Below are 24,620 nucleotides of genomic sequence, written 5' to 3'. Positions count from 1 at the left end.
ATGGTTCCCAGAGTGGGTGGGTCTGTGGATGTTCTAGGTCCATGAGGCACCTTTAAACAAGTGGACTCTGCTGAGAGACCTGCAGTTTCTGCCTCTGCCCCAACCCCCACTGGTTTGCACAGTCAGAAGCAATGAGGCTTGATTTTCCCTGGTGCTGGGACTGTGAGCTACAGCAGTCTGATGAGGAGCTGGGAACACTCCCCAGGTGTCCCTCCTGACTTTTTAAAACATGTAACTGTCCTTTCTGCTGGCCTGCTGCTGGCACTGCTGCTGCCATCACCACACTGTGACCTCTCTGCCCTGGCTCCGCCCCTCCTACCTGTCTGGATGAGTATTTCTTCTTTATACTTTGTTGGACTTCCATGCAATTTAATGTTCTGGAACTTCTGGCTGTTTCTAGTTTTGAGGTAGTTGTATCCCTTTTTAGTTGTGGAGGGAGACTCAGTGTGTCTGTTTACACCTCCATCTTGGCCGGTAGTCTTGGGAGAAAGCCTCAATATTGCTTATTAAAGTATCTTTATCAAATTGCTTTTAGAAAGAAGTTCAAGATTTCTTGTGTCTGAAAATCAAAAAGATTTGAAATTAGTAATATTTTCAACAAAAGTTACAAAACTAGAATTATCTTCAGTTCATTCTACCCTATAACCCATTTTGTTTGTGCTGCTTATTTGGTAATACTTCTATAAGTCCAGTTATTCCATAGGATTCTAGTAATCTTTATCCTATTTTAACATATGATCTGAAAATGTATTCTCAGAAATACTGAATTTAAAGTGATAGTCCTTTCCGTGGATCTTTCTGAAGAGGTAGGATATTTGTAAATGCATCAGGATCAAACAATGACTGTCCCTAAATGATAGAAAGGAAACTTAAAATGATATGGTTATAAATCTGATTATAATGTGATTGACAAAAAAAAATTTGTTTTTCTATAACAACATTTAATGGTATATTAAAATGACAAATGAAATTATATCTTGGAGATTTTTATATAACCTCTAAACATCCATTGTAATAATGCAAATATATGTATATAAATAGAACATAGTTATTATTTGACAAAACTTCCCATGTACTATATGTATCGAATACGCCTAATTGGTTCAAATTTTCTTCTGCATAAGAAGAAAGTACAAATCCATATGGCATTCTGTGAAGCCATTGGAATGATTCAAAGCTAATTTTAGGTTGAGAGAAAGTCTCTTAAAAGTTAAACACTTGGTAGTTTGTCAAACATATGTAAACAAAGGACTGAATATTAAATTATTGGATATTTATTTACACAAATTGACAATAAAGATATCAAACATAAATACAGGCTAGCAAAACGTTATCTTGCAATAAGAAATATGGGTTTTTAAGTAAAAGTATTTGATTAACATAATATAACACATAACTATTTCAAAAAATATATAGAATCATATTTCTATTTGAAGGGAAACTTTTCTCTTTTAACAGACTGAAGAAAATTGAAACAAGTTCTTTTAGGTTACTTTTGATATTTAGATTAATTTACCTATTAAATTTACTTATGTACATGGTTTCCTCTGAAGATCTCTTTTCACAAGACGTTTTAAAAAGATTTTATTTATTCACTTTTAGAAAGAGGAAAGAAGGGAGAAAGAGCTGGAGAGAAACATTGATGTACAAAAGATATATCAATTGGTTGCCTCTCCCATTCCCCCAACTGGGGACCGAGCTCACGACCCAGGCATGTGCCCTGACTGATCATTAAACCAGTTTGCAGGATGGCACTCAAACTACTGAGTCACACCAACCAGCTCTCTTTTCACAAATCTTTAATTTGCATAAACTCTCTGTGACAAACATAGTCTTTCTGTGCTGTACACAGTTGCTTTTAATTTGTTTTTTATAATTCATTTAGAAATAACCAAGTTTAGAACAAATTATTTTCTTCTTTTCTTCAAGTGTTTTCATACCTTATACCTTCTGTTATCAAATCAGAGAATATCTGGTAACAAACAGAGCCTAGGCATGCCTCCTTTTGGTACGACATTATAGTCAAAATTTGGTTGACAAAACCACCATTAACAACGGGTCTTACTAGCTTTATGCAAAGAAACCTGATGTCATTGCTTACTTCTTTAGAATGCCAAATACTGGAGGGATTAGGTAGGGAGAAAAATATAAAAGTATGAAGGAAAATCCTGTTCTTCAAAGTTGCATTTCCATGCATTATACCTTCCATTATTAAAACCATACAATTTATTTTCAAAACTTTTATAAACTTTTAACAAACCTTTTTTATTTTCATGCCTTACACTGTTGCAGCAACTTACCGATGGCGAGAAACTCAAGCGGCACTTGGAGAGGCAGAGGAACAAACTTTTATTCACGCACGTGGGCCCAGAGGAGTAGTCTCCAAAGGTCTGAGCCCCAAGTAGCACATTTCACAGGTTTTTATGGCATTTTGCCAATAAACGTGGGACTCAGTGCTCATTGGCAGACCGTTCATTGGAGAATTGTTCACAGGCAAACTGTTCAAAAAGTCTTTCTGATGCAAATACAAGTACAGGTAAAGGAACGGAATATGGCGATTATGTCTTTTTCTGATGCAAATACACAAGCACAGTTACAGAAACAGAACATGGCAATTATTTTCCCTATCATTCCCCCCTTTAATGCCGTTCCTTTTTCTTTGTCATTTCAATTCTTTTTTTAAAGATGTTTTATTGATTATGCTGTTACAGCTGTTCCATTTTCTTTTCCCTTTGTTCCCCTCCACCCAGTGACATTCCTCCCTCCAGTTGTCCCTTAGTCCATGCCGATTGGATGTGCATATAGTTCCTCTCAACCTCTTCCTGTCTACTCCACTCCCTCCTACTATGCTTCTTAATTGCTGTACCATCTCCCTCCCTTTACCCCTTTTCTCCTCCCCGCTGACCTCCCCCCAAAATGTTCCCCATACCTATAATGCTTTACCTACTTTCGTTGCCTACTTAGTTTGCCTCGTTTCAGTTCCCTAGCTTCTGTTGTTGGTTGTTGTGATACAGTTTTCATTTAATGTTCATAGTTTTGATCCTCCTTCTCCTAAACAAGGCCCTTTAACATTTCATATAAAAGTGGTTTGGATCTGATGAACCCCTTCAGTTTTACTTTGTCCTGGAAGCACTTTCTCTGCCCTTCCATTCTGAACGACAGCTTTGCTGGATAGAGTAATCGTGGTTGTAGGTTTTTGCTTTTCATTACTTAGAATATTTCTTGCCAATCCCTTCTTGCCTGCAGAGTTTCTTAAGAGAAAGAAGCTAATAGTCTTATTGGGACCCCTTTGTATGTAATTATTTTCTTTCTTGTTGCTTTTAAGATTCTCTCTTTATCCTTAATTTTTGACATTTTGATTATAATGTGTCTCGGTGTGGTTCTCCCTGGGTCCAGTTTTTTTGGAACTCTGTTTCCTGGACCTGTAAGTCTATTTCCTTTCCCAAGTTAAGGACGTTCTGCTTCATTATTTTTTCACATAACTTTTCAATTTCCAGTTCTTGTTCTTCACCTTCTGGCAACGCTATGATTCAGATGTTGGCCCACTTATAGCTGTCCAATAAGTTTCTGAGCCTCTCCTCATTTTGCTCACTTCTCGTTTCCTCTTTCTGCACTTCTTAACGATTTGTTCCTTCCATATGTTCCGATTTGTTGATTTGATCCCTGGTTTTCTTGCCCTAACCTCTAGTTTCATATGTACTATTGTTCATTTCAGGAGGACTAGTCTTCATTCCTTCCCTGTATTGTTTAAGCTTAGCTGTTATGTCTGTAAGCATTTTTATAATTATAGCTCTGAACCGAGCCTCAGAAAAATTATCTATCTGCTGGTCCATTAGATTAGATATTTGCTGTCTGGTCAATTGTGTCACTGGGATCTCTATCATGATCTGTGCCATCCTGATCATTTTGTGTTTATTTTTGTTTCCTGGGCAGGGCTGTCACACCTCCTACACTATAGGGGGCAGAGCCCTGTGCACTCATCACAACTGTGTGACCCATCTCACCATGCTGTGCTGTTTCTGTGGGAGTGGGGTTCCAAGATGGATTCCTGCCATTCACTCTCTGCTGAGAGACCAGGAGCCTCCTCCTCCTCTCCCCATGCCCTCTGGGCCTCACAGTCCAAGGCAATGGTGGTCTGTCTTTCCCAGCTTTGGCATTGCAAGCTGGCAGGTCTGGTCTGCAGCTGGGGGTGCTCCCCAGTCGCTTCTCACCTCCCCTTAAATACGGGTGTCTGTGCCTACTGCTGTCCTACCACTGTCGCTGCTGCTGCCACGGACCTCACAGCTTGACCTCTCCCCTCCAGCTTCACCCCTCCTACCTGACCAGACAAGCACCACTTCTTTATAACTTCATATGTTGGACTTCCATTTATTTTCTGGAACTTCTGGTTATTTCTGGTTTTGTGGTAGTTGTAGTCCTTCTTAGTTGTAGAGGGAGATGGAGTGTGTCAATCTAGGCCTCCATCTTGGCTGGAATTCTCCTGTGTTTCTTTGCTTCTGTGGTGTCTTAGTCAGAGCTGTTGCTCCCATTACATTGCAAGGGGTGGAGCCTAAGGAATTTGTCATTTTCACCACGTTGTGGTGCTATATGTGGAGGAGGGATCTGAGTAGGAACAATGTCGCTTGACCAGCACTCGCCCCTTTTTGAGGCACTTTTACCACTTCTGCACGGGACTGGTGCCCTTCTAGCTGCTGCCCTGGCCATCGTTCCCTGAGCGGGTGGTTCTGCAGATGTTCTAGATCCATGGGGGCCCTTTAAACAAACGGACTCTGCTGAGAGACTGGCAATTTTTACTTTCATTACAACTCCCACTGGTTTCTACAGTCAAAAGCAATGAGGCTTGATTTTCCCTGGTACTGGGACAGTGAGCTGCGCTGTCTGGTGAGGAACTGGGAGCACTCCCCATGTGTCCCTCCTGACTTTTTAAAATGTGTAACTGTGCTTTCTGCTGGCCTGCTGCTGTTGCCGCTGCTGCCATCGCCACACTGTGTCCTCTCTGCCCCGACTCCGCCCCTCCTACTTGTCTGGATGAGTATTTCTTCTTTATATCTTTGTTTTCTGGATTTCCATGCACTTTGATTTTCGGAAACTTCTGGTTGTTTCTACTTTTGAGGTAGTTATATTCCTTCTTAGTTGTGGAGGGAGGCGCAGCATGTCTATCTATGCCTCCATCTTAGCCGGAAGTCCTTGATGCCCTTATTTCTCTATAAGGCATCACTTACCGCTAATGGGTGATATCCCCTCAAGGCCAAAATCTTGGTGGTTGCTCTTCAGGTTACTGTCTTCTCTATAAATTTGGTAAGGGTATTAACTAGGCAAGGTCCAATAGTGACTAGTAGTAAGATAGTGATGAGGGGTCCCACTAGTGGTGGGAGCCAGGATGACCATTGTCCTAGGCCCCAATAATCCCCATCCTTTAGCTCTTCTCTTCTTTTCTCGATCCTGTCTCTTAGCTCCTTTATTTTGGTAGTTACTATGCCGGATTGGTTTACATAGTAGCAGCACTCTTCCCTGAGGAAAACACAGATTCCCCCCTGTGAGCAGGTCTAATGCTTGCCTGTTCTGCATGGTTACTGCTGCTACGGAACTTCTCTGGTTCTGGAGGGAAACTAGTGTATCAGCTACACGTTCCATGTCTTCATTCAGCTCCTGGGATAACTTGTAATAGTATCTGATGGATGTAATAATGCCCCCTACTCCTGTTCCCACTCCTGCTGCAATTCCTAATCCTATCAGGGAGGCTGCTAGCATTGCTCTTCTCTGTCACCCGGTAAGGATCAACATGCTTTCTACTTCAGCCTTGGTGTATACAGACATGTTGGGAGCTAAAAATACTGTTATACAACAGCCAGTTCAGTTTACCTCAAGGCAGCAGTAGGCAGTGTCTCCACAGAGGTAGAATCACCCTAAAGGACTACAATGGGTCTAATTATTAGAGACTGTGTGATTTTTCCCACAGAAGGCCCTAGGTATGTATCCCACCTCCTGGGGAGCTAGGGGCCTTCCTGTGCCCCACTAACAGGTCAGATTGTTATTGGTATAATATAACTGAACCCCTGTGGTACAGGCCCTATTGGTGCCACTTGGTTAGGTCCCTGACTGTCTGGCTCCCATCCTGGAGGCCTTGGGACCCCTAGGAGTGCTTCCTGGCTAGCGGCAGGCAGATCCAGCAAGTCCTGCTTTGAGTGCTGGTGTTCTGACAGAGCAGGTAAGCTGCTTGAACTTCCTTGTTTGTCTGCTCATTGGGACGTGGTCCCTGAACAAGTTGGTTCCCAATGCCTGTGAGGTTGAGTCTGTCATACTTAGCTTCCTCTTTCAACCTAGCCTCCTCTTTCAACTTTACTAACGTCCTTTCCTTAATGGTATCCCAGAGCTGCTCCTGGACATCATCTTGTTTTTCTCCCTGATTTGACCAACCTATTGAGGGTAGTAAGTCCAGCACACTTGCTCCCTGTGTCTCCCATATGTTCTGCATGGCCCTTTCCCTGCCTCGGCAAGGTCGAGGGTTCCAGTCCAATACTTGCTTCCGCCTTGTGTACATAAGGTGGCTTTGGACTTGTCATAACAATAGGTAGGAAACACAGTCCAGGATGTAAATGAAGTGGCCCCAGTATATCTCCAGCTACCACCTACAGCTTGCAAAGTGACCAGTTTACTGCACTTTGAGAGGCAGTCTCTAGCACTAGTACCCTGAAGGAAGGGGACAAGCAGCATAAAAAGCCAAAACACAATATCGAACACACATAAACAATTAGGAATAGGAGTCTCTGCCAACGGCCCCATCCTGCCAGAGTGGTGACTGCCAGTCCAATCCCGAGAATGCTGGTGAAGATTCCAGTAGGCACGAGGAACCACCATGGGCAGTAAGCCATTCAGGAGCCCTCCTTGTTGGCTTCTAGGCTGCTGCACCACAGTCGGAGTTTCAGGGGCTGTGAGGGCACCAGGTGGGTGATCCATGTCTCAAGATCCTTTGTAGAGTGTGCCTTCTTCACTCATGAGTGATGCACCTGGGGGTTATACCTATAACCTTAAGAGCAGTAGAGGTGGTTAAGACTACTGTGTGTGGGCCCATCCAAGTAGGCTACAGTGGCTCCTTCTTCCATCTTTTTACCCAGACCTCATCTCCAGGCTCCTATGGATGCACTAGCTGTCCAAGGGGAATCAGGGCCTTAGCTAGGACAGTGTGATGTACTCTGGTTACCACTTTTCCTAGCTGCTTGAGGTAGATCTGTTGGCTGGTTTCTCCTATGATTTGTAGATCACCCAGTAAGAGTGGTGGGGGCCTGCCATACATGATCTCAAAGGGGAAAACCCTGAGGCCCCTGGGGCACATCTCACCCTTAGCAGGACTAGTGAGATGAGTTCTATTCAGGGGAGCCCTTTCTCTTGGCAGAACTTGGCCAGGGTGCCCTTTATGGTTTGGTTCATGTGCTCTACTTTCCCCGAACTTTGTGGTCAAAATACTGAATGTAGTTTGCACCTAATTCCAAGTAGTTGTGCCAGTCCTTGAGTTATTTCTGCTACAAACATACAGCCACTGTCCAAATCGGGAACTATGTCTTTCAGAAGGGCCTTAGTTACTTCACGTGCCTTTTCTGTTTGGGTGGGGTATGCTTCTATCCAACCCGAGAAGGAGCAGACTAATTTTAAGAGGTATTTATAACCGTGGTGGGGCTTGACCTCTTTGAAGTCCACCTCTAGGTCCTTGAAAGGGGCCATTCCCATGCGTTGAATCCCAAGCGGGGGCTTGGTACCCTGGAGGGATTTTTTTAGCACAAGTTAACACCGAAGGCAGATGGTGGCGCAGAGGAAGGCAGCCTAGCTATGTAATAGTACCTTGCCAGGACTGCTTCAGGTGCTCTTTCCTGAGTGTGTCAGCTGGAGGCACAGTTGCATGAGAGGCAGGCAGAGCAGCCCCTTTGGGGACATACACTCTCCCATGGCGACACTCACACTCCTTCTTCGGTTTTCAGTCTACCTTCTCCTTTTGCCCACTGTGCTTCGTCCTCGGAGTAGTTCAGACTCTGCGGCTCCTGTCGGAGGAGCGGCAACGGGGTAGCTGTTGGGGTGGGCCTGCCCCGGGCATGACTATTTCGTCCGCCGCCCTCCGGGCAGCCCCGCCGGCCAGCTGGTTTCCTCTTGCCTCCTGGGTATTGCCTTCCTGGTGCCCCTGCAATGGATTACCGCAGCATGGGTTGGAGCCCACAGCGCTTCTAGGAGCTGGAGGCTTTCCTCCTTGTTCTTGATTTCCTTGCCACCCGCAGCGAGGAAACCTCTTTCCTTGTACATAGCCCCTTGGACATGGGCAGTGGCGAGTCCGTGTAGATGTTTGCCTCCTGTCCCTTTGCTAATTGTAATGCCCACACCGGGGCACACAGTTCTGCTCTGTGCCGACCAGCCTTTTGGTAGCAGTGCAGCCTCAATAACCTGACTGTCTGTGATGACTGCACATCCAGCTACTCATTCTCCACTCTCGATGTAGCTACTGCCATCTGTGTAAGAGGTGCAGTCTGGGGACGGCAAGGCTGTACCCTGGAGATCTGGTCTGCTGGCATATGTTTCTTCAGTTCCTTCTGCGGAGTCATGTTTGAGTTCTCCTTCCTGCGCTGGGAGGAAGGTGGCAGGATTCACACTGCGGACAGTCTCTATGGCTATTGTAGGATTTTCACATAGGAGCCCCTGGTAGTGGGTAAGCCTGCGGTTTGACATCCACTTTTGCCCATGGCTTCCCATGAGGGCAGTGACGGTATGTGGTACTGGGACTTTTAGATTTTGTCCGAGTCTAAGTCGGTCATGCTCTCTTATCAGGGTGACTGCAGCTGCTATGGCTTGCAGGCATGGGGACCAGCCTGATGCCACTGTGTCCAGTTGCTTGGAGAGATAGGAGATCGGTCACCGCCATGGCCCCACTGTTTGTGTTAGCACCCCGAGTACCACCTTATCCTTTTCATGTACAAATACGTTAAAGTCCCAATTTACACCAGGGAGGTCCAGGGCTGTGGCTTGGCTGAGTTCTTCCCTAATCCTCTGGAAGGTGGGTTGTTCAGGTTCTGCCCAGGTCAGGGGCTCCTTGTTGGAGACCCTCAGAGCCTTGTATAAAGGCTTGGCCAGTGCTGAGTACCCCCGTATCCAGATGTGGCAGAATCCCGCTGCCCCCAGCAACTCCCTCAGTTTCTTTTTGGTGGTTGGCGGGGGTAAGCTGCATGTTACTTTCTTCCTCCCTGGCCCCAACATGTGGTGTCCCATTGTAACCATGAATCCCAGGTACCTGACTTGCTGTTTGCAAATGTGAACCTTCCTCCTGGAGACTGTATACCTGGCTGCCATTAGGTGGTGAAGTAAAGCGCGTGTCCCCTTCCAGCAATCTTTCTCCATTCCCACTGCTAACAGAAGATCATCTACACACTGGAGCAATGTACACTTGAGTGTCTCACTGGGAAGTGTGGCTAAGTCAGTCACCAGGCCTTCTCCAAAGAGTGGGGGAGTTTTTGAATCCTTGCGGCCACTGCGTCCAAGTGAGTTGTGTCCGCTGCCCCGTGTGTAGGTTTTCCCACTTGAAGGTGAATAAGGGCTGACTTTTGGGGGCCAACCTGAGGCAGGAGAAGGCATCCTTGAGGTTGAGGCATGAGAACTACATTTCCTGAGGTGGAAGCTGCCCCAGAAGTGTGTACAGGTTTGGCACAATGAGGTACAGGCTGACTGCAACCTTGTTTACTGCCCACAAGTCCTGGACTGGCCGGTACCCAGACCCATCAGGTTTCTTGACTGGGAGCAGGGGAGTGTTCTAGGGTGACTGACATTCTACCAGGATGCCCTTTTTCCAAAGCCATTTGATGGCTGGACCATGCGTAGCTGGGCCTCTCCTGGGATGGGATACTGTCATTGCCAGATGGGGTTGGCCCCAGGCTTGAGTTCTATGACCAAGGGTGCATGGTTGACAGCCATTCCAGGCAGGTTGTCTTCTGCCCAGACTCCCAGGAACTTTCTTTGCAGGGCCTCTGGATTCTGTTCTTCAACCCCTGGATTGTGGAGTCTCCACTCCTCTTCCTGGGGGACTGTAATGAGGAGAGTAAGTCCTGTTCCCAGGCTGAGACTTGCCGGAGCCCCTGGTCTGAAGGTGATTTGGGCTCTTAGCTTGGTCAGGAGGTCTCAGCCTAAGAGAGGCACTGGGCACTCTGGCAAGTAGAGGAACTCATGCATGACCTGGTGGCTGCCTAGCTGGCAGACTCGGGCCTGGCAGAAGGGATGTTCAGTGACCTGGTCTCCCATGACCCTGATGATACTGGTCATCTTGTCTGTGAGAGGGGCAGTTGGTGTAGTTACTACTGAAAACTTGGCTCCAGTGTCTACCATAAATGGCATAGTCTAGCCCCCAACTTATATATTGACCATTGGCTCTAGGGGCCCAGTTCAAACAAGCCAGGTCTGTCCTAATCTGCTAGCCCCAGGATGGCAGTGCAAGGTTCTGGCTGGTATTTCTTGGAGCTATCCTCTCCTTTCCATTTCCTCACAGACACTCATTCTTCCAGTGGCTGGTCTCTTGGCAATAAGCACACTGATCTGCGCTGAGTGCCACCTTGCGCCCCTTGGCAGGACCTTTTCAGGGAGGGCCTTTCCTCCTGCTAGGGTCTGCATTCCCCAAAGCTGCAGCGAGGAGGGAGGCTTTCTCCCTCCCTCATGGCCACTGCCCCAAACTGGTGGCGCAAGGGACCAGTGTGGTTGAGTTTCCGGACCAATGCACCAAAGGTTGCAGCAACTTACCGATGGTGAGAAACTCAAGCGGCACTCAGAGAGGTGGGGGAACAAACTTTTATTCACACATGCACAACCGGAGAAGTAGACTCCAAAGGTCTGAGCCCCAAGCAGTGCATTTTACAGGTTTTTATGACATTTTGCCAATGAGCGTTGGAATCAGTGCTCATTGACAGATCGTTTGAGGACAAACTGTTCATTGGAAAATTGTTGTTGGGCAAACTGTTCAAGTCTTTCTGATGCAAAATTACAGAATGGCGGTCTCCAAAATTCCCCAGCGCCTGCGGGTTGGGGGATGGGGAAAAGAAACAGCTTTTGAGATGCCTTCACTTGCCTATGGCTAGTGGCTAGTGTCTTTGTTATGCAAAGGGCTTTGGTTCTTCCAAGGCCCCAAGATGATGGGAGGGATTTTGACCATGGAAGAGTAGGAACCGACCACATGGCCTGGCCCACCTGCCTTGGAAACTTTGGGAGAGGAAAGATCAATGAGAATGGTCAGCGACTGCTTGAGCTTTTGTGTCACCACGGCCTGTGCGTGACAAACACATTCTTCAAGTGCAAAGAGATCCACCAGGTGTCATGGAGGCACCCCCGCTCCCACCATTGGCACCAGCTTGACCTCGTCATCACCAGAAGAACGGATATTGGCAGCACCCTCCTCACCCGCAGCTACCACAGTGCAGACTGCGACACGGACCATGCCCTCGTGGTAAGCAAGGTGCGCATAATGCCGAAGAGGTTGCACCACTCCAAGATGAAGGGTCGCCCACGCATCAACACCAGTTGTGCCAGCAACCCAGTTAAGACCCAGCAATTCATCAACAAGATGGAAGATGCACTCGGCGAGGGAGTGGCGGCAGATGACATTATCGAATCCAATTGGCCACGTCTCCGCGACGCCATATACAACTCCGCCATTATTGCTTACGGGAAGAAAGAGCGGAAGAACGCTGACTGGTACGAGGCTCACTGGGAAGAAATGGAACCCGTGGTCGAGGCTAAGAGGAAGGCCCTACTGGCTTACAAGGTCACACCCACTCCCAGTACACTTCAAGCTCTACGGGCTGCCAGGAACAAAGTCCAGAAGACCGCCCGCCACTGTGCCAACACCTATTGGCTAAACCTGTGCAGAAGCATTCAGGAAGCCGCCGATATAGGCAACGCACGAGGAATGTATGAGGGTATCAAGAAGGCAACAGGCCCAATCCCCTCCAAGATCGCCCCCCTTAAGTCCAAGACAGGTGAGGTCATCACTGACCAGGAACAGCAAATGCGGCGGTGGACCGAGCACTACCTCGAGCTGTACGCAACAAAGAACACTGTAACAGACACTGCTCTTAACGCCATCCCAGACCTACCAGTCATGGAGGAGCTAGACACCCCACCTACTGCGGCAGAGCTCGGCAAAGCCATCGACCACCTCGCTTGCGGGAAAGCACCAGGAAGCGACGGAATCCCTCCAGAAATCCTAAAGAGCGGGAAACCAGTCCTGCTACAGCCGCTCCACCATCTACTCTGTCTCTGCTGGAAGGAGGGTTACATCCCCCAGGATATGAGAGACGCCAACATTATCACCATGTACAAGAACAAAGGAGACCGCAGCGACTGCAACAACTACCGGGGCATCTCTCTCCTCAGCGTCGTCGGCAAAGTATTCGCCCGGGTCGCTCTTGCCCGCCTGCAGACCCTTGCTTCCCGCGTCTACCCAGAGTCCCAGTGTGGCTTCAGAGCTGGCCGATCAACAGTGGACATGATCTTCTCCCTACGCCAGCTGCAGGAGAAGTGTCACGAGCAGCATAAACCACTCTACCTCGCCTTTATCGACCTCACGAAGGCATTTGATCTGGTCAGTCGAAGCGGTCTCTTCAGCTTGCTACGGAAGATTGGCTGTCCACCACATCTGCTTGCTGTGGTCATGTCCTTTCACGACAACATGCACAGCACGGTGTCCTACAACGGCACAACCTCTGAGGCCTTCCCAGTCAGCAGCGGAGTAAAGCAGGGCTGCGTCCTCACGCCTACGCTGTTCGGAATCTTCTTCTCCATGCTCCTCCAATACGCCTTTAAGGACTGCAGCGAGGGTGTCTTCATTCACACCAGATCCGATGGCAAGCTCTACAACCTGGCCCGTCTACGAGCCAAGACCAAAGTCAAAGAGGTGCTCATCCGTGAGATGCTCTTCGCCGACGACGCAGCTTTGACATCACACTCCGAAGAGGGACTCCAGCAGCTAGTCACTTGCCTTTCCCACGCATGCAAGGAGTTCGGACTAGCCATCAGCCTGACGAAGACGAATGTTATGGCTCAAGGCATGGGGACTCCCCCATGCATCACCATCGACGGATACACCCTGGAGGTTGTCAACGACTTCACTTACCTCGGGTCCACCATCTCGAGCTCTCTGTCAGTCGACTTGGAGGTCAACCGGAGAATCGCCAGGGCAGCCACAGTTATGGCCAGACTGAACCGGCGAGCGTGGAACAATTCCAGCCTCACTGAGAAAACCAGACTGCGCATCTACCAAGCCTGCGTACTCAGCACTCTCCTCTATGGCAGCGAGACGTGGACCACCTACGCAAGGCACGAAAGGAAACTCAACAGCTTCCACATGAGGTGCCTGCGACGCGTCCTGCATGTCGCCTGGCAGGATAAGGTCCCCAACACCGAGGTGCTGAAGCGAGCCAATATGAGCAGTTTGCATGCAGTTCTTAGCGAGAGACGCCTCAGGTGGCTCGGCCATGTCAAAAGAATGGATGCAGGCCGTATCCCCAAAGACCTCCTCTACGGCGAGCTAGCAGAAGGCAAGAGGATGACAGGGCGCCCAAAACTGCGGTTCAAAGACATCTGCAAAAAGGACATGACACAATGCTCCATCAATCTCAACACATGGGAAGTTCAAGCAGACGACCGCCCAGCCTGGAGGCTCGCGGTCAGGCAAGGTACGTCACGCGTGGAGGCTGCGCGCAACGGGGAGGCGGTCCAGAAAAGATCGAGGCGGAAGCAGCGTCAGCAGCAGCAACAACGGCCATCTGCCTTCACCTGTACCAAGTGCGGCAGGGATTGTCACTCCCGAGTCGGACTGCACAGCCATTCTCGGCGGTGCAGATAGACTCTCAAGAAGCTACGCCATCGTCTCTCGAGACGGACGGCTGCCGACGACGACGAGTGTGGAAAGAGCCCACAGAGCCTGTGTAAGGCTCTGTGAATGGTCAGAACTGGTTACCACGCCCACTGCGTCACAGGATGCAGTCAGGGATTTAAAACTAAGCAGCAGATATTTCAGGGGAAAACACCATGCAGCTTTGAGGAGAAGAGAACACCATGTGGTTTTGAAAGGAAAGGGAGTAATCCATGTGGTTTACAAGGAGACTGGGAACTCCAGGCGGTTCTGCATTAAAAGCTGGAGGGCACCACAGACAGGAAAATCCTCCCCAATCAGGATCGAATGACTGGGAGCTGCCAGTAAAGCTGAACTGTGTCTGGAAAGTAGGAAGACTGTATCTCTGACTTTCCTAAAACTAGCCTGGTTTGGTAAGAGGAGGCAGAACTATGTGTTTGTGGGTGATTTAAAGAATATAAGACATGGCAGAAATCCGCAAATAATCTAAATCTATATAACTATTAAATAAACAATTCTTTTTCTTTTCACCAAACTCCGGTATTGAGAGTTATGCTTCTGGTGGCCCCTAATAACTGAACAGCCTGTGGGTTCTGTTTGAATCGGGGCAGCCCATGGGTTCTGTTACACAAATACAAGTACAGATACAGGAATGAAACATGGCAATTATGCCTTTTCCTGATGCAAATGTACAGGCACAGTTACAGAAACGGAACATGGTGCTTATGCCTTTTTCTGATGCAAATACACAAGTACCATTACACAAACGAACATGGCAATTATTTTCCCTATCAACACTTTTCCTTGTTCCCTTTCTTTTATGTGAAGTTTTAATTTTCCCTGGGAAACTTCAATTTTTCCTTTCAGAAAGTAAACAGAGCGATAACCCCAAAACACAGAAAGCTAGGCCCTCTCTCACTGGTATACCCACTGGCCTTTCAGAGACATGCCCTCGGCAGACATACTCCCTCGCCCAGGCTGGATGCTCATTAGCCCTGAACCACCCTTCCTGGGTTCTCAGTGGTAAAAGGCATACTCCCCGACTGGTTTACAGATGACGTTTCCTAGGTTTTATTGGTCAAAAACAGATACAGAGAATTCCACAACAGAACAGACCAAAATTCACTTCTACGAAATTAGAACACAAGCAGCTGAGGTTTCCTTTTCCCAGGTTTAAAACTTCCATAACTGTTCCCTTCTTATTATTAGAACTTTTCACAGGCCTTTTGCAACATTTACAAACTTTCTAAATATCCTTTACTTCTGTAGATTTACCCATAACTTGCTTTCAATACTTGTTTTTTTTCACACTGGGAAAGATTATACTCAAACTCAGTATCTGGTACTAAAAGTTTCTACATTTGCAGAGATATCCTGCAGCTTTTTAAGATTTTGCTTTTCTTCCTCTCTTCTACTGTACACTTTCTGAGCTTTTCTAGGGAGTTTTAAATTGTTCTATCTGGACCATTCCTTTACCTTCTGCAATTTTTTATAAATATTTAGCCAGGTTCTGTTACAAAGGTAACTTTTAAGAGTTTCCACCCTAGAGTGGCCTCCCCCACTCCTGTCCTGCTCTCTCAGGGCAGGGGCTGGAGAGAGGCGGCTGAGATGACAGGCTGCAGCTGAAAAGCGGCTGGAGTTTAAACTTGTCACCTTTTTTTCTTTCTGTTGGTGAGGCAGGCACCCTGCTGTTTACTGTTTGGGTATGAATAGCAGGTTAATTACCCTCTTGTTCCTCCTAGGTTTAGAATTTAGTTACTGTTTTAAAGACGTATATGCTTACTTTTTATTATTTTTCACTTTCAATGTTTTTCTTCTCCATGCCACACATGGACATGACATGTGTCTTTTTAACATTTTTAATTCCTTCCTTTCTCCTTTTTTTCACCTCTTCAAATTTACACAGACTATTTACAACTTACATGCTTAGATGCTTTGCAATATATGCAATTCTGCAATATAACATTTTAAAATAATTATTAGAATTATAAAGAATTAGAATTTTGTAGACTTTTGGAAATTCTTGTAAAATTTTATTTGACAAAGCTTTCCAAATATTTCAAAATGTATTAAGCCTGATTGGTCTAGAGTTTTCTTCTTTTTGGTAGGAAGAAAATAATAAATTCTGAGATACTTTGAAATATCCCAAAGCTATAAGAAAGTCTTTTAAATTTTAAATTTTGGAAATTTTGTAACTAAGGTATATATATATTATGAAATGATATTTGACTCTTTATTTAAAGTGATAATAAGAGGTGTATAACATTAATACAGGCTGACAAAAATTCAATTCTTAACATTGAGAGACATGAATTTCTGAATATTAGTTAAGTATGTGAGTAATATACAAGAATATTATTTTACTAAACAGAACCTTAGTTTTTAGGCAAATACAGGAAACACTTTTTTACAGTTTTTCTGTATAGGCTTGGGACAGGCAGGCAATGAATAGCGTCACTTCCTGTTGGGTGGTTAGGTGGCTGCTTGGCTGGAAAACAAACATAGCGATTAATTTATAAAGCAGATAGTGATGGGGGTGGTAGATTCGTAAAAGGAGCGGTCAGAGAAAAGAGAAGAAGGCTTTTGAGCCAGGTAATTTGAAAGAGAAAAATTAGTGAATAGACTAGCTCCTGGAAAAGCCAGGGCTTCTTGTTGCAGGCTAGGATCTTACTTTTTTCCTCTGGAGAACTATACTGGCCCATGCCTGCAAAGTGCGGCAGTTTCTCCGAGAGAGATCAAGACCTTTACCTGGGAAAGTTAACATTGCCCCTCCTTGCTGCTTTGGCAAGAAGTATTCAGAAGCAAACTGAGTTGCTAAAAGTTACCCGGGGTGGAAAAGAATGCTGCAAGCTGAGAAGTCCCTTCCTCTTAACTAGGCAAGCCTGCGGCCTTACCAATGAAAATGGTGCCACCGTCCCTCCATTCGGGACGGATGTGGGCAATGCCCTCCTCCGTCTAGACGTGCAGTCCTCACGCTTGGCTCGCAGCCAGCAGCACACCCGCGAGTCCTTCTCCCTGGTCCCTCTTCAGCTCCACTTGCGAGGGTTTCTGATCCTGCAGATCCCTCAGTGCAGATGACAGAACTGACTCAGAGACTAACTGTCTGAGGAGAGAGAAGGGTGAGTGTCTCTCAGAGGAGATCACTGATCACTCTTTTCTCTGTCAGGGTTTTTATTGAGTTTGCTACGTGCAGAAATGCACGGGGTAAGCATGCAGACCTCCCCCAAATGGTTGGGAGTAACGACAAAGGGAAGCATAAGTCAGCACAGGGAGACAGGTAGCAAGACTATTACAGAACCGCTGGGCTGCTCCAATTGAAAACAACCCCACGGGCTCTTTAGTTAGGGGCCCGACTGCCCGCTGCCAAAATTATAACTCTCAATACCAGAGTTTAGTGAAAAGAAAAAGAATTGTTTATTTAACACTTATATAGATTTAGTTATTTGCGGATTTCTGTTGTTAAGTCTTATGTTCTTTAAAACACCCACAAACACATATCCTTGCCTCCCCCCTACCAAACCAGGCTAGTTTTAGGAAAGTCAGAGAAACCGTTTCCCTACTTTCCAAACACAGTTCAGCTTCACCAGCAGCTGTCAATCACTCTTCTGATTGGGGAGGTCCTTTCTGTGCTGTGGTGCCCTCCAGCTCTCAATGCAGAACCGCCTGGATTCTCAGCCTCCTTGCAAACTACCTTCTTCCTGCAAACCACGCGGATCTCCTCTCCTTCTCAAAACCGCATGGCGAGAGCCTCTTAAAGCAGCCTGGAGACCCCTTCTCCAAGCCACATGGAGGGGGCGAGAGAGCGAGAGAGCGAGAGCTAAAATGTCCGCAGCTGCTTATATATCCCTGACTGCGTCCTCTGACGCAGTGGGCATTGCAAACAGTTCTCACCATTCACAGAACCTCACGCAGGCTCTGTGTGCTTTTTCCATACCGTCCCCTGGTCCAAGGCTCCTCCCATCTACCTGAGGCTTTGGATGCATTAAAGCCATTTTGCATAAGAAAGACACTAGCCACCAGCCTCAGGCATGTGGAGGCATTCTAAAAGCTGCTTCCTTCTCCCCATCCCCCAGCCGGAAACTCTGGAGATTTTTGGACACCCCAGTTTCTGTAACAAGACAGTGAGGTGGGAAGGCATACCATAGAATTCTAGACATCTCTTTTTACTTAAACATTTTGTTTCCACACTCTACTGATGAGAATTTAGGGCTACACAGAGCAGAGCAGGCTTCATCAGCTTCAAAGAGTACATTGGACTCCTGTTCTACTTCTAAAACCCCCTGGAGCGTGGGACCAGCAGTATGGTATGTGGGGCACATTTCCCAGCCAGTTAAGGCTTATGGGCCCATGTTTCAGTCCCAGCTTCACACAGCGGCTCCAGCCCTGTGTACCACACATACTGGTCTCCCACAATATCTTCCCACCTTAATGAGAATTCTTGATTCTTAGAAACCATGACTTTTAGTGACAACTAAAATTAAGGGTTAACATTCTTTAGATTAATACTTTTATGAACATTACACCACTTTAAGAAATAATTTTGTTTCCATTGGAAAACACATATATATTTTTCAAAAAACATATTTCAAATAAAGTACAAAATATATTCTCTAACAGATTTATATCCACTTTCTAGCTTCTCTTCATTAAGAGGCCAAAGCAGGAACACTTAGGTCAATTAATATTTTAGTGTCCTGTGACATCAAATTATCAAGCTATATAATAATTTCTACCATTTAACCTATCAAAACTCCAAAGTTCCACATTACCAAAGACTTTGTAAAACTATGTCAATTGTTTTCATATTAGATACATCTATTTATTCGATTTTAAGAAATGACAAATTTTAAAGTCAATGATTACCAAATCCATTTTCTTGACAAATTCTGTAATAGAGATAAATAACATGAATTTCTTAATATCAATTATTTTTCCAGACTACATGATACTGAAAAATAACATATTTTATAGTTATTTTATTCGTCGTCATCGTCGTCGGCAGCCGTCCGTCTCGAGAGACGATGGCGTAGCTTCCCGAGAGTCTATCTGCACCGCCGAGAATGGCTGTGCAGTCCGACTCGGGAGTGACAATCCCTGCCACACTTGTTACAGGTGAAGGCAGATGGCCGTTGTTGCTGCTGTTGAGTTATTTTATTATCATATATATAAACAGTATGATTAATAATAGTAGTGAAGAACAAAACTTTCTTATTTTCATTTGCCCTTGACAACTGTAATGAGGCTGGAGGAGAGTCGGGGGAGATATCAGGCCTGGGCGGAGAGTGTCTTGACTTAAAAAGTGCCATTTCTTCTCTTCACATTGAAATGAGGCAGTCGTCCCTGCTACTTCTGCACCTACTCAGTATTTGGTTGTGGCATTAATTTTCCCCTTGTTCCCAGGACCATCACAGAAGCTAATTCTCCATGAGGATTATTAAGACTTTTTGAAGACTTACCTTCTCATTTTCCTTCTTTCTGAACATATAGTCTGGGGGGGGTCATGAGTCCCTTCCTCATCTGACAAATCAATGTAAATTCTTTCTGAGTAGAATCCTTATGATTTAACAACATGAAAGCTTGCACAAAAGAGATCTTATTCTATTTATCAGAACTTTGGCAAAACAATTCTTATTAGTCATTGACTTAGAGCTGGAAGTTGACCGGTCAGCTAACATGTGAACTAATAATGGGTCCAGACCTAGCTTCCCATTTCCAAACAGAAACAACAACAACAAAATCTAAAACAAAGGAAGACCTAAAACAAATGAGTGCTCTCAAAATAAATCCTGGGACATTAGCACAAACACCTTCACAAGTTTTATTGTTTTTCTATATAGAATTTTTTTCAATTACACTTGTCCTATTTTCCCACATTGCTTCACCCCACCCAGCCCACTCCTTCTCCCACAATCATATCCCTCCCCGTTGTCCATGTCCGTGAGTCGTTCATACACGTCCTTTGACTAAACCCATCCTTACTTATCCCCCTTCTCTGCCTCTCCCTTACCTTCACAAGTTTTAAATGGCACAACACCCAGATGAGAAGAAGAGAAAATTATGTGGGAGAACAAAGCAGCAAAGACCAAGCCAAGTCCTTAAACATAAGAAAGCAAGCAGAGAACTGCTCAGGCCAAAGTTCCACTTTGGACAGGTCACAGCTCTCACAGAGCCCCAAACAGAAGAGATGAGAGCTTTTAAAGAAAACCAATACTCAAAGCCCAGACACCCATAACCAGAACTCCAAATCCCACACTGAAGACCTGGGTTTTCCTTAGTCCCTGAGCTGTGCCTACAGCCATGTCGCACCCATAGATTCCAGTGAATCCCGGATGGTTTGAAGAACACAAACCAAGGGGCTGGGGGCTCATGGTCATGCACACGAGGGACTTACCCAGTCCGGAGTCCTTCAATTCTCCAGAGTCCTATTTCTTTTCATCAGCAAAGCACTTAAAGGCAGCTGATGCCTTTACAGGGAGAGCGAGAAGGTTTGCCGAGATAAAGAACCCTTGGCAGTCACAGGGAAATTCCTACAATCCCTACCATGGGGACAGCCTGTCCCAAGAAGCTGAGACCTCAGCTCGGACCATCTGGGCCTTAGCACGGGTCCACTTTGCCTTATCAGTTTTGACAAAAACGGTAACCAAAGGCAGGTCTTGTCTCAAACCCCTTCTTACCCTCTCACTGCAGGATGTGGGGTTTATGAGGAGGGAGAGGGACAAGGAGAACAAGGGGATCAGGGGGAGAGGCTGTGGATGTGCAGGCTGTGTCCTCACTGGTCCTGATGTGGATCTTGAATGTCAGCATCCTGCAGCTGGTCCATGGCAGCCACATTCCTGCAGCTGGGGGATCTGCATCATGTAAAATCAAGGTCATGGTTGTTCTTGTACAAGCAGGCCTGGAAATGTTCCCATTTGTAATACACTTACAAAGGAACTGTCAGTGCATTAAGTTCTTATTTTAATCAGTTAAATAGGACATCTGATTGTAGTTCAATTTCATGGTCAGTCAGAGTAGCATAAAGTAACATTCCATTATGCTGGAACATAGACTGTGGACTTCCAGTCTCCTGGTCTGTGTGACATAAATGTTTGTTGTTTATCAGCTTCCCAGTCCCTGGCACACTGTTATAGCAGCCTGAACAAACTCTGACAGGGAATCTGCTTCCTTGTCTTTCCCAGATGCTAGAACTGCATTCCTTGTCCCATGACCTCTCTCCTTCTCTACAGCCAGGATCAGGTCACATGACATCATTGGTCATGTCACTTTCTTCTTCCCTTGCAGTCTCTGCTTCCTTGCCTCCTTCTAATATAGACACTTATCATATTAGGACCCACTCAGGTTACCCTAGAGGATCTTTGGATCCCAAGATTTCTAAATTGACCAAACATGGAAAAGCCCCTTCCCATATAGAATTTACAGGTACCAAGCATAGTTCAAACAACCACAGCCAAACTCACTGATCATATTTATTATAACCCACATTTATTTCAGTACTTATTCTACTCTATTATCTTCTTTAAGTTTTTTCATTACTGTCTATACAGAGAGACCCTCTGAAAATGGTCTCATCTGGTTGTTGGAAACACTCAGCCTTTTCATCAACTAATTTAATCTCTAAGTTCTGAGTGTGTCTGAGTCCCAGTGAAAGAAAAGATTCTTCTCACCTCTCAGTCTGCTTTGTCTCTTTGAAGGCCAGGAAGTCAGATACTCTCCTGTCCATAAATAGTTAGGTGCCCTGTACTTTCTGGAGGTCTTAAACACAAATTTCTAGTAATATTCTGTTCATTAACATCAGATATGTTTCTGTCATCTGACTCAAAGTAAGTCCAGCATCCTCCCCTTAACCACGTCCACAGTCGCTCCCAGATTTGTGGGTACATTTTCCAGCATCGACCTACTTCCGTATGGCTGCTGTAACCAATGAACATGGACCATGGTAGCTGGCCATTTTTTGTGGCAATTTTGTAAAAGCGTGGAATAAAGAACCCATTAAAATAGTGATGAATTGACCAATATTAAATTTAAAACTAATGATTCACCAAACCCAGAAAACTTCTATTAAGGGATTAAAACACATCTAGACAGAGTATATTTCCAAACCATATGTCTGATAAAGAGTGCATTATGCATTAAGAAGGTTATATGTCCTGTGGGAGAACACAGCACCCTCTGACCACAGTGACCATCCCCAGAAACAGGACTGACAGAGACTGGGAGTGAGGGATTCTTAACACGGTTGAAGTTCCCTTTTCTGTGAGCACTTCTATGAAAAGAATTCTCCTTATTTCCCTCTCTCTGAACCCCACTATCACAGCCAATATGAGATTTTAAAAAATGGTCAGTTACTCCACTGTCATAATCATTTCAACACATGGAAGAGTCTCGGGTGTAGACAGGCATCACTAGTCTAGGGATCCGCAACGTGCCCTGGGTGTGCCCTGGGTGTGCAGTCGCACATGGAGCCACAATGAAAATCTTCCAAAAATAAAAAAATCATGACTCTCTCAAGTCTGTGCTTGAAGTGAAGTTACTCAGATAAAAATAATGAAATAATGTCATAAATAATAAAAATGTGATGTTGAAATCAGCTTGTTTTATTTTTTTATTATTTTTTTTACACCAAGGAGGACATTGAGTGCATGTAAAATTACAAAGAAAACAATTTGGTCATCGTAGCTATCTTTAGGTGTTGTTATAGAAACTGTCTGAACAACTGTAATCTCTTTTAAATCTATTTCGATGATGCATGAGCATTTTAAAGCATCCCCGGCTCATCTGATTATAATTTCTTCTTTCTTAAATATTTTATTTATTTAGCTTTAGAAAGAAGGTACAGGAGGGAAAAATAGAGGGAGAGAAATAGGAATGTGCAAGACATACATGAACTGGTAGCTTCTCACACACCACAAACCGGTCACCTAACATCCAACCCTGGCTTATGACCTGCCCAGGAATCAAACCAGGGGCCTTTTGGTTAATGGCTGGCTCTAAGCCACAACAGCCAGGGTGACCACCATTTCTTCTTATGCTAAGAAATATGAGGTCATCCTTTGATCTAATTCTTAGGTATCTCATAAAGCTGATCATCCCGTATCTCTGATTTACATCGTGAGTGAGTTCACAGAGGTCCCATAATGACCAAGGTGTCTGAACTAAGTCCCTCTTCATTTATAAGAAAAACACTGCACATCTCTCTCCCTGCTCCAGGGTATATTCTCCCCTGGGCTGTGGGGGCTCCCAGCTCTCTCCTCACATGGGGCTGAGGTCTCTGGGGAAGACAGAGCTGTGCTCTGGAAGAAGATGACACTGCTGGGTCTCCTCCTGTGCCTGGTGACAGCCCCCCAGGGTGAGTGTCTCAGATGTCAGACACAGGTCAATGGGATGGTCCTGGCTGCATGTGACTGACAGGAACCGATGCCCTTTGTCCCAGGTGTCCTGTCCCAGGTGTCCTGCCCCAGGTGCAGCTGCAGGAGTCGGGCCCAGGACTGGTGAAGCCCTCGCAGACCCTCTCCCTCACCTGCGCTGTCTCTGGTTACTCCATCACCAGTGGTTACCGTTGGACCTGGATATTCCAGCCCGCAGGGAAGGGACACGCATAGGTAACTATGGAAACACACACTGTAGCCCATCCTCAAGAGCCGCACCTCCATCTCCAGAGACACATCCAAGAACCAGTTCTCCCTGCAGCTGAGCTCCGTGACCACCGAGGACACGGCCGTGTATTACTGCGCGAGAGACACAGTGAGGGGGAGTCAGCCTGAGCCCAGACACAAACCTTCCTGTGGGAGACAGGTGGCTGGGCTGCAGGGGGCACATGGACACCAGGGGGCACCCTGATCCCAGTTATCAGAGCATCACTGCAGGAGCGGTGCAGGTGGAGGTCAAGCCCTCAGCTCCTGTGTTAGTCTGGCATTTCTTCATCTGACATTTGCTCCTGCATCTGCTCCTACAAGAGGGTCAAGGCAGCAACAGAACAGACATCACCCCAGCAACAAATGGCAGCTCCCAGGGCTCACCTCCCATCAGGTATCAGAGCAGAGGTTAAACCTGGTGGAATAAAAGAACAGTGGTGGTGGGCATTGTCCCAGTGCCCTGCACAGAGCACCAGACACTGAGGCCTCTGTGCAAACCCACAGAGGCTCCCACCCAAAGGAACTTCAGATGTTGAGTCTGATGATTCCCACACACCACGGTATCAGGTGGAGCTCAGTTCTGACATAGTCAAGGTCTCAGGAGGGTGGGGCCATCCTCTCCAGCACGAATGAAGTGGCTTCCAAGAGCTGGGCCAGGAGCCTGTCTCAGGGCTTGTTGGTGTCAGAGGGTGAGGGACGGTGAGGGTTCTCGTGTTGGGCACGGACTTGGGTGGACTGACTGTCCCACGAGGGTTAAAGGAGCGATCACCCAGGCTTTCTCATCAGTGTGTCCAGCTGAGGCAGACGTGGACACAGGAGGGTGAGGTTCGAAAGCTCTGAGATGTTCGGAAGTGAAGCCCAGCTTCAGACTGCTGAGTCCATCGAATAATTGCAATAATAAGGGAGAGGGAGATAGCCATGCATTGGGGTGCACAGCATCCAGGGTTATGAGCAAGCAGATGAGAACAGACCACAGATTAGACAGGGTCTCTTGGGACATCTTGAGTTGCAGTTTCCGCTGTCTGAGATTCTTCTCATTGTATTAATGGTTGTGGGTCAGCTGCCTGCTCCAAGGATGCAGCTTCTGGGGGATCTGAGAGTCCTGAGTTTAATGTCCT

General features: G+C 46.2%; 1 gene segment (V, D, J or C); it reads left to right on the top strand.

The window, feature by feature from the left end:
* LOC149992544 (immunoglobulin heavy variable 1-46-like) overlaps positions 1 to 24,620 on the top strand; it is a 42,896-nt gene that overhangs the window by 18,057 nt on the left and 219 nt on the right. The window contains 1 exon segment of the V gene segment in view: positions 23,495 to 23,611. Within this exon segment, the coding sequence occupies positions 23,495 to 23,611 (117 nt within the window).

This window comes from Furipterus horrens, unplaced genomic scaffold (genome assembly GCF_987537825.1).
Source record: "Furipterus horrens unplaced genomic scaffold, mFurHor1.1.pri manual_scaffold_15, whole genome shotgun sequence".
NCBI classification, from domain to species: domain Eukaryota; kingdom Metazoa; phylum Chordata; class Mammalia; order Chiroptera; family Furipteridae; genus Furipterus; species Furipterus horrens.
This window is presented reverse-complemented; position numbering and strand designations above follow the sequence as displayed.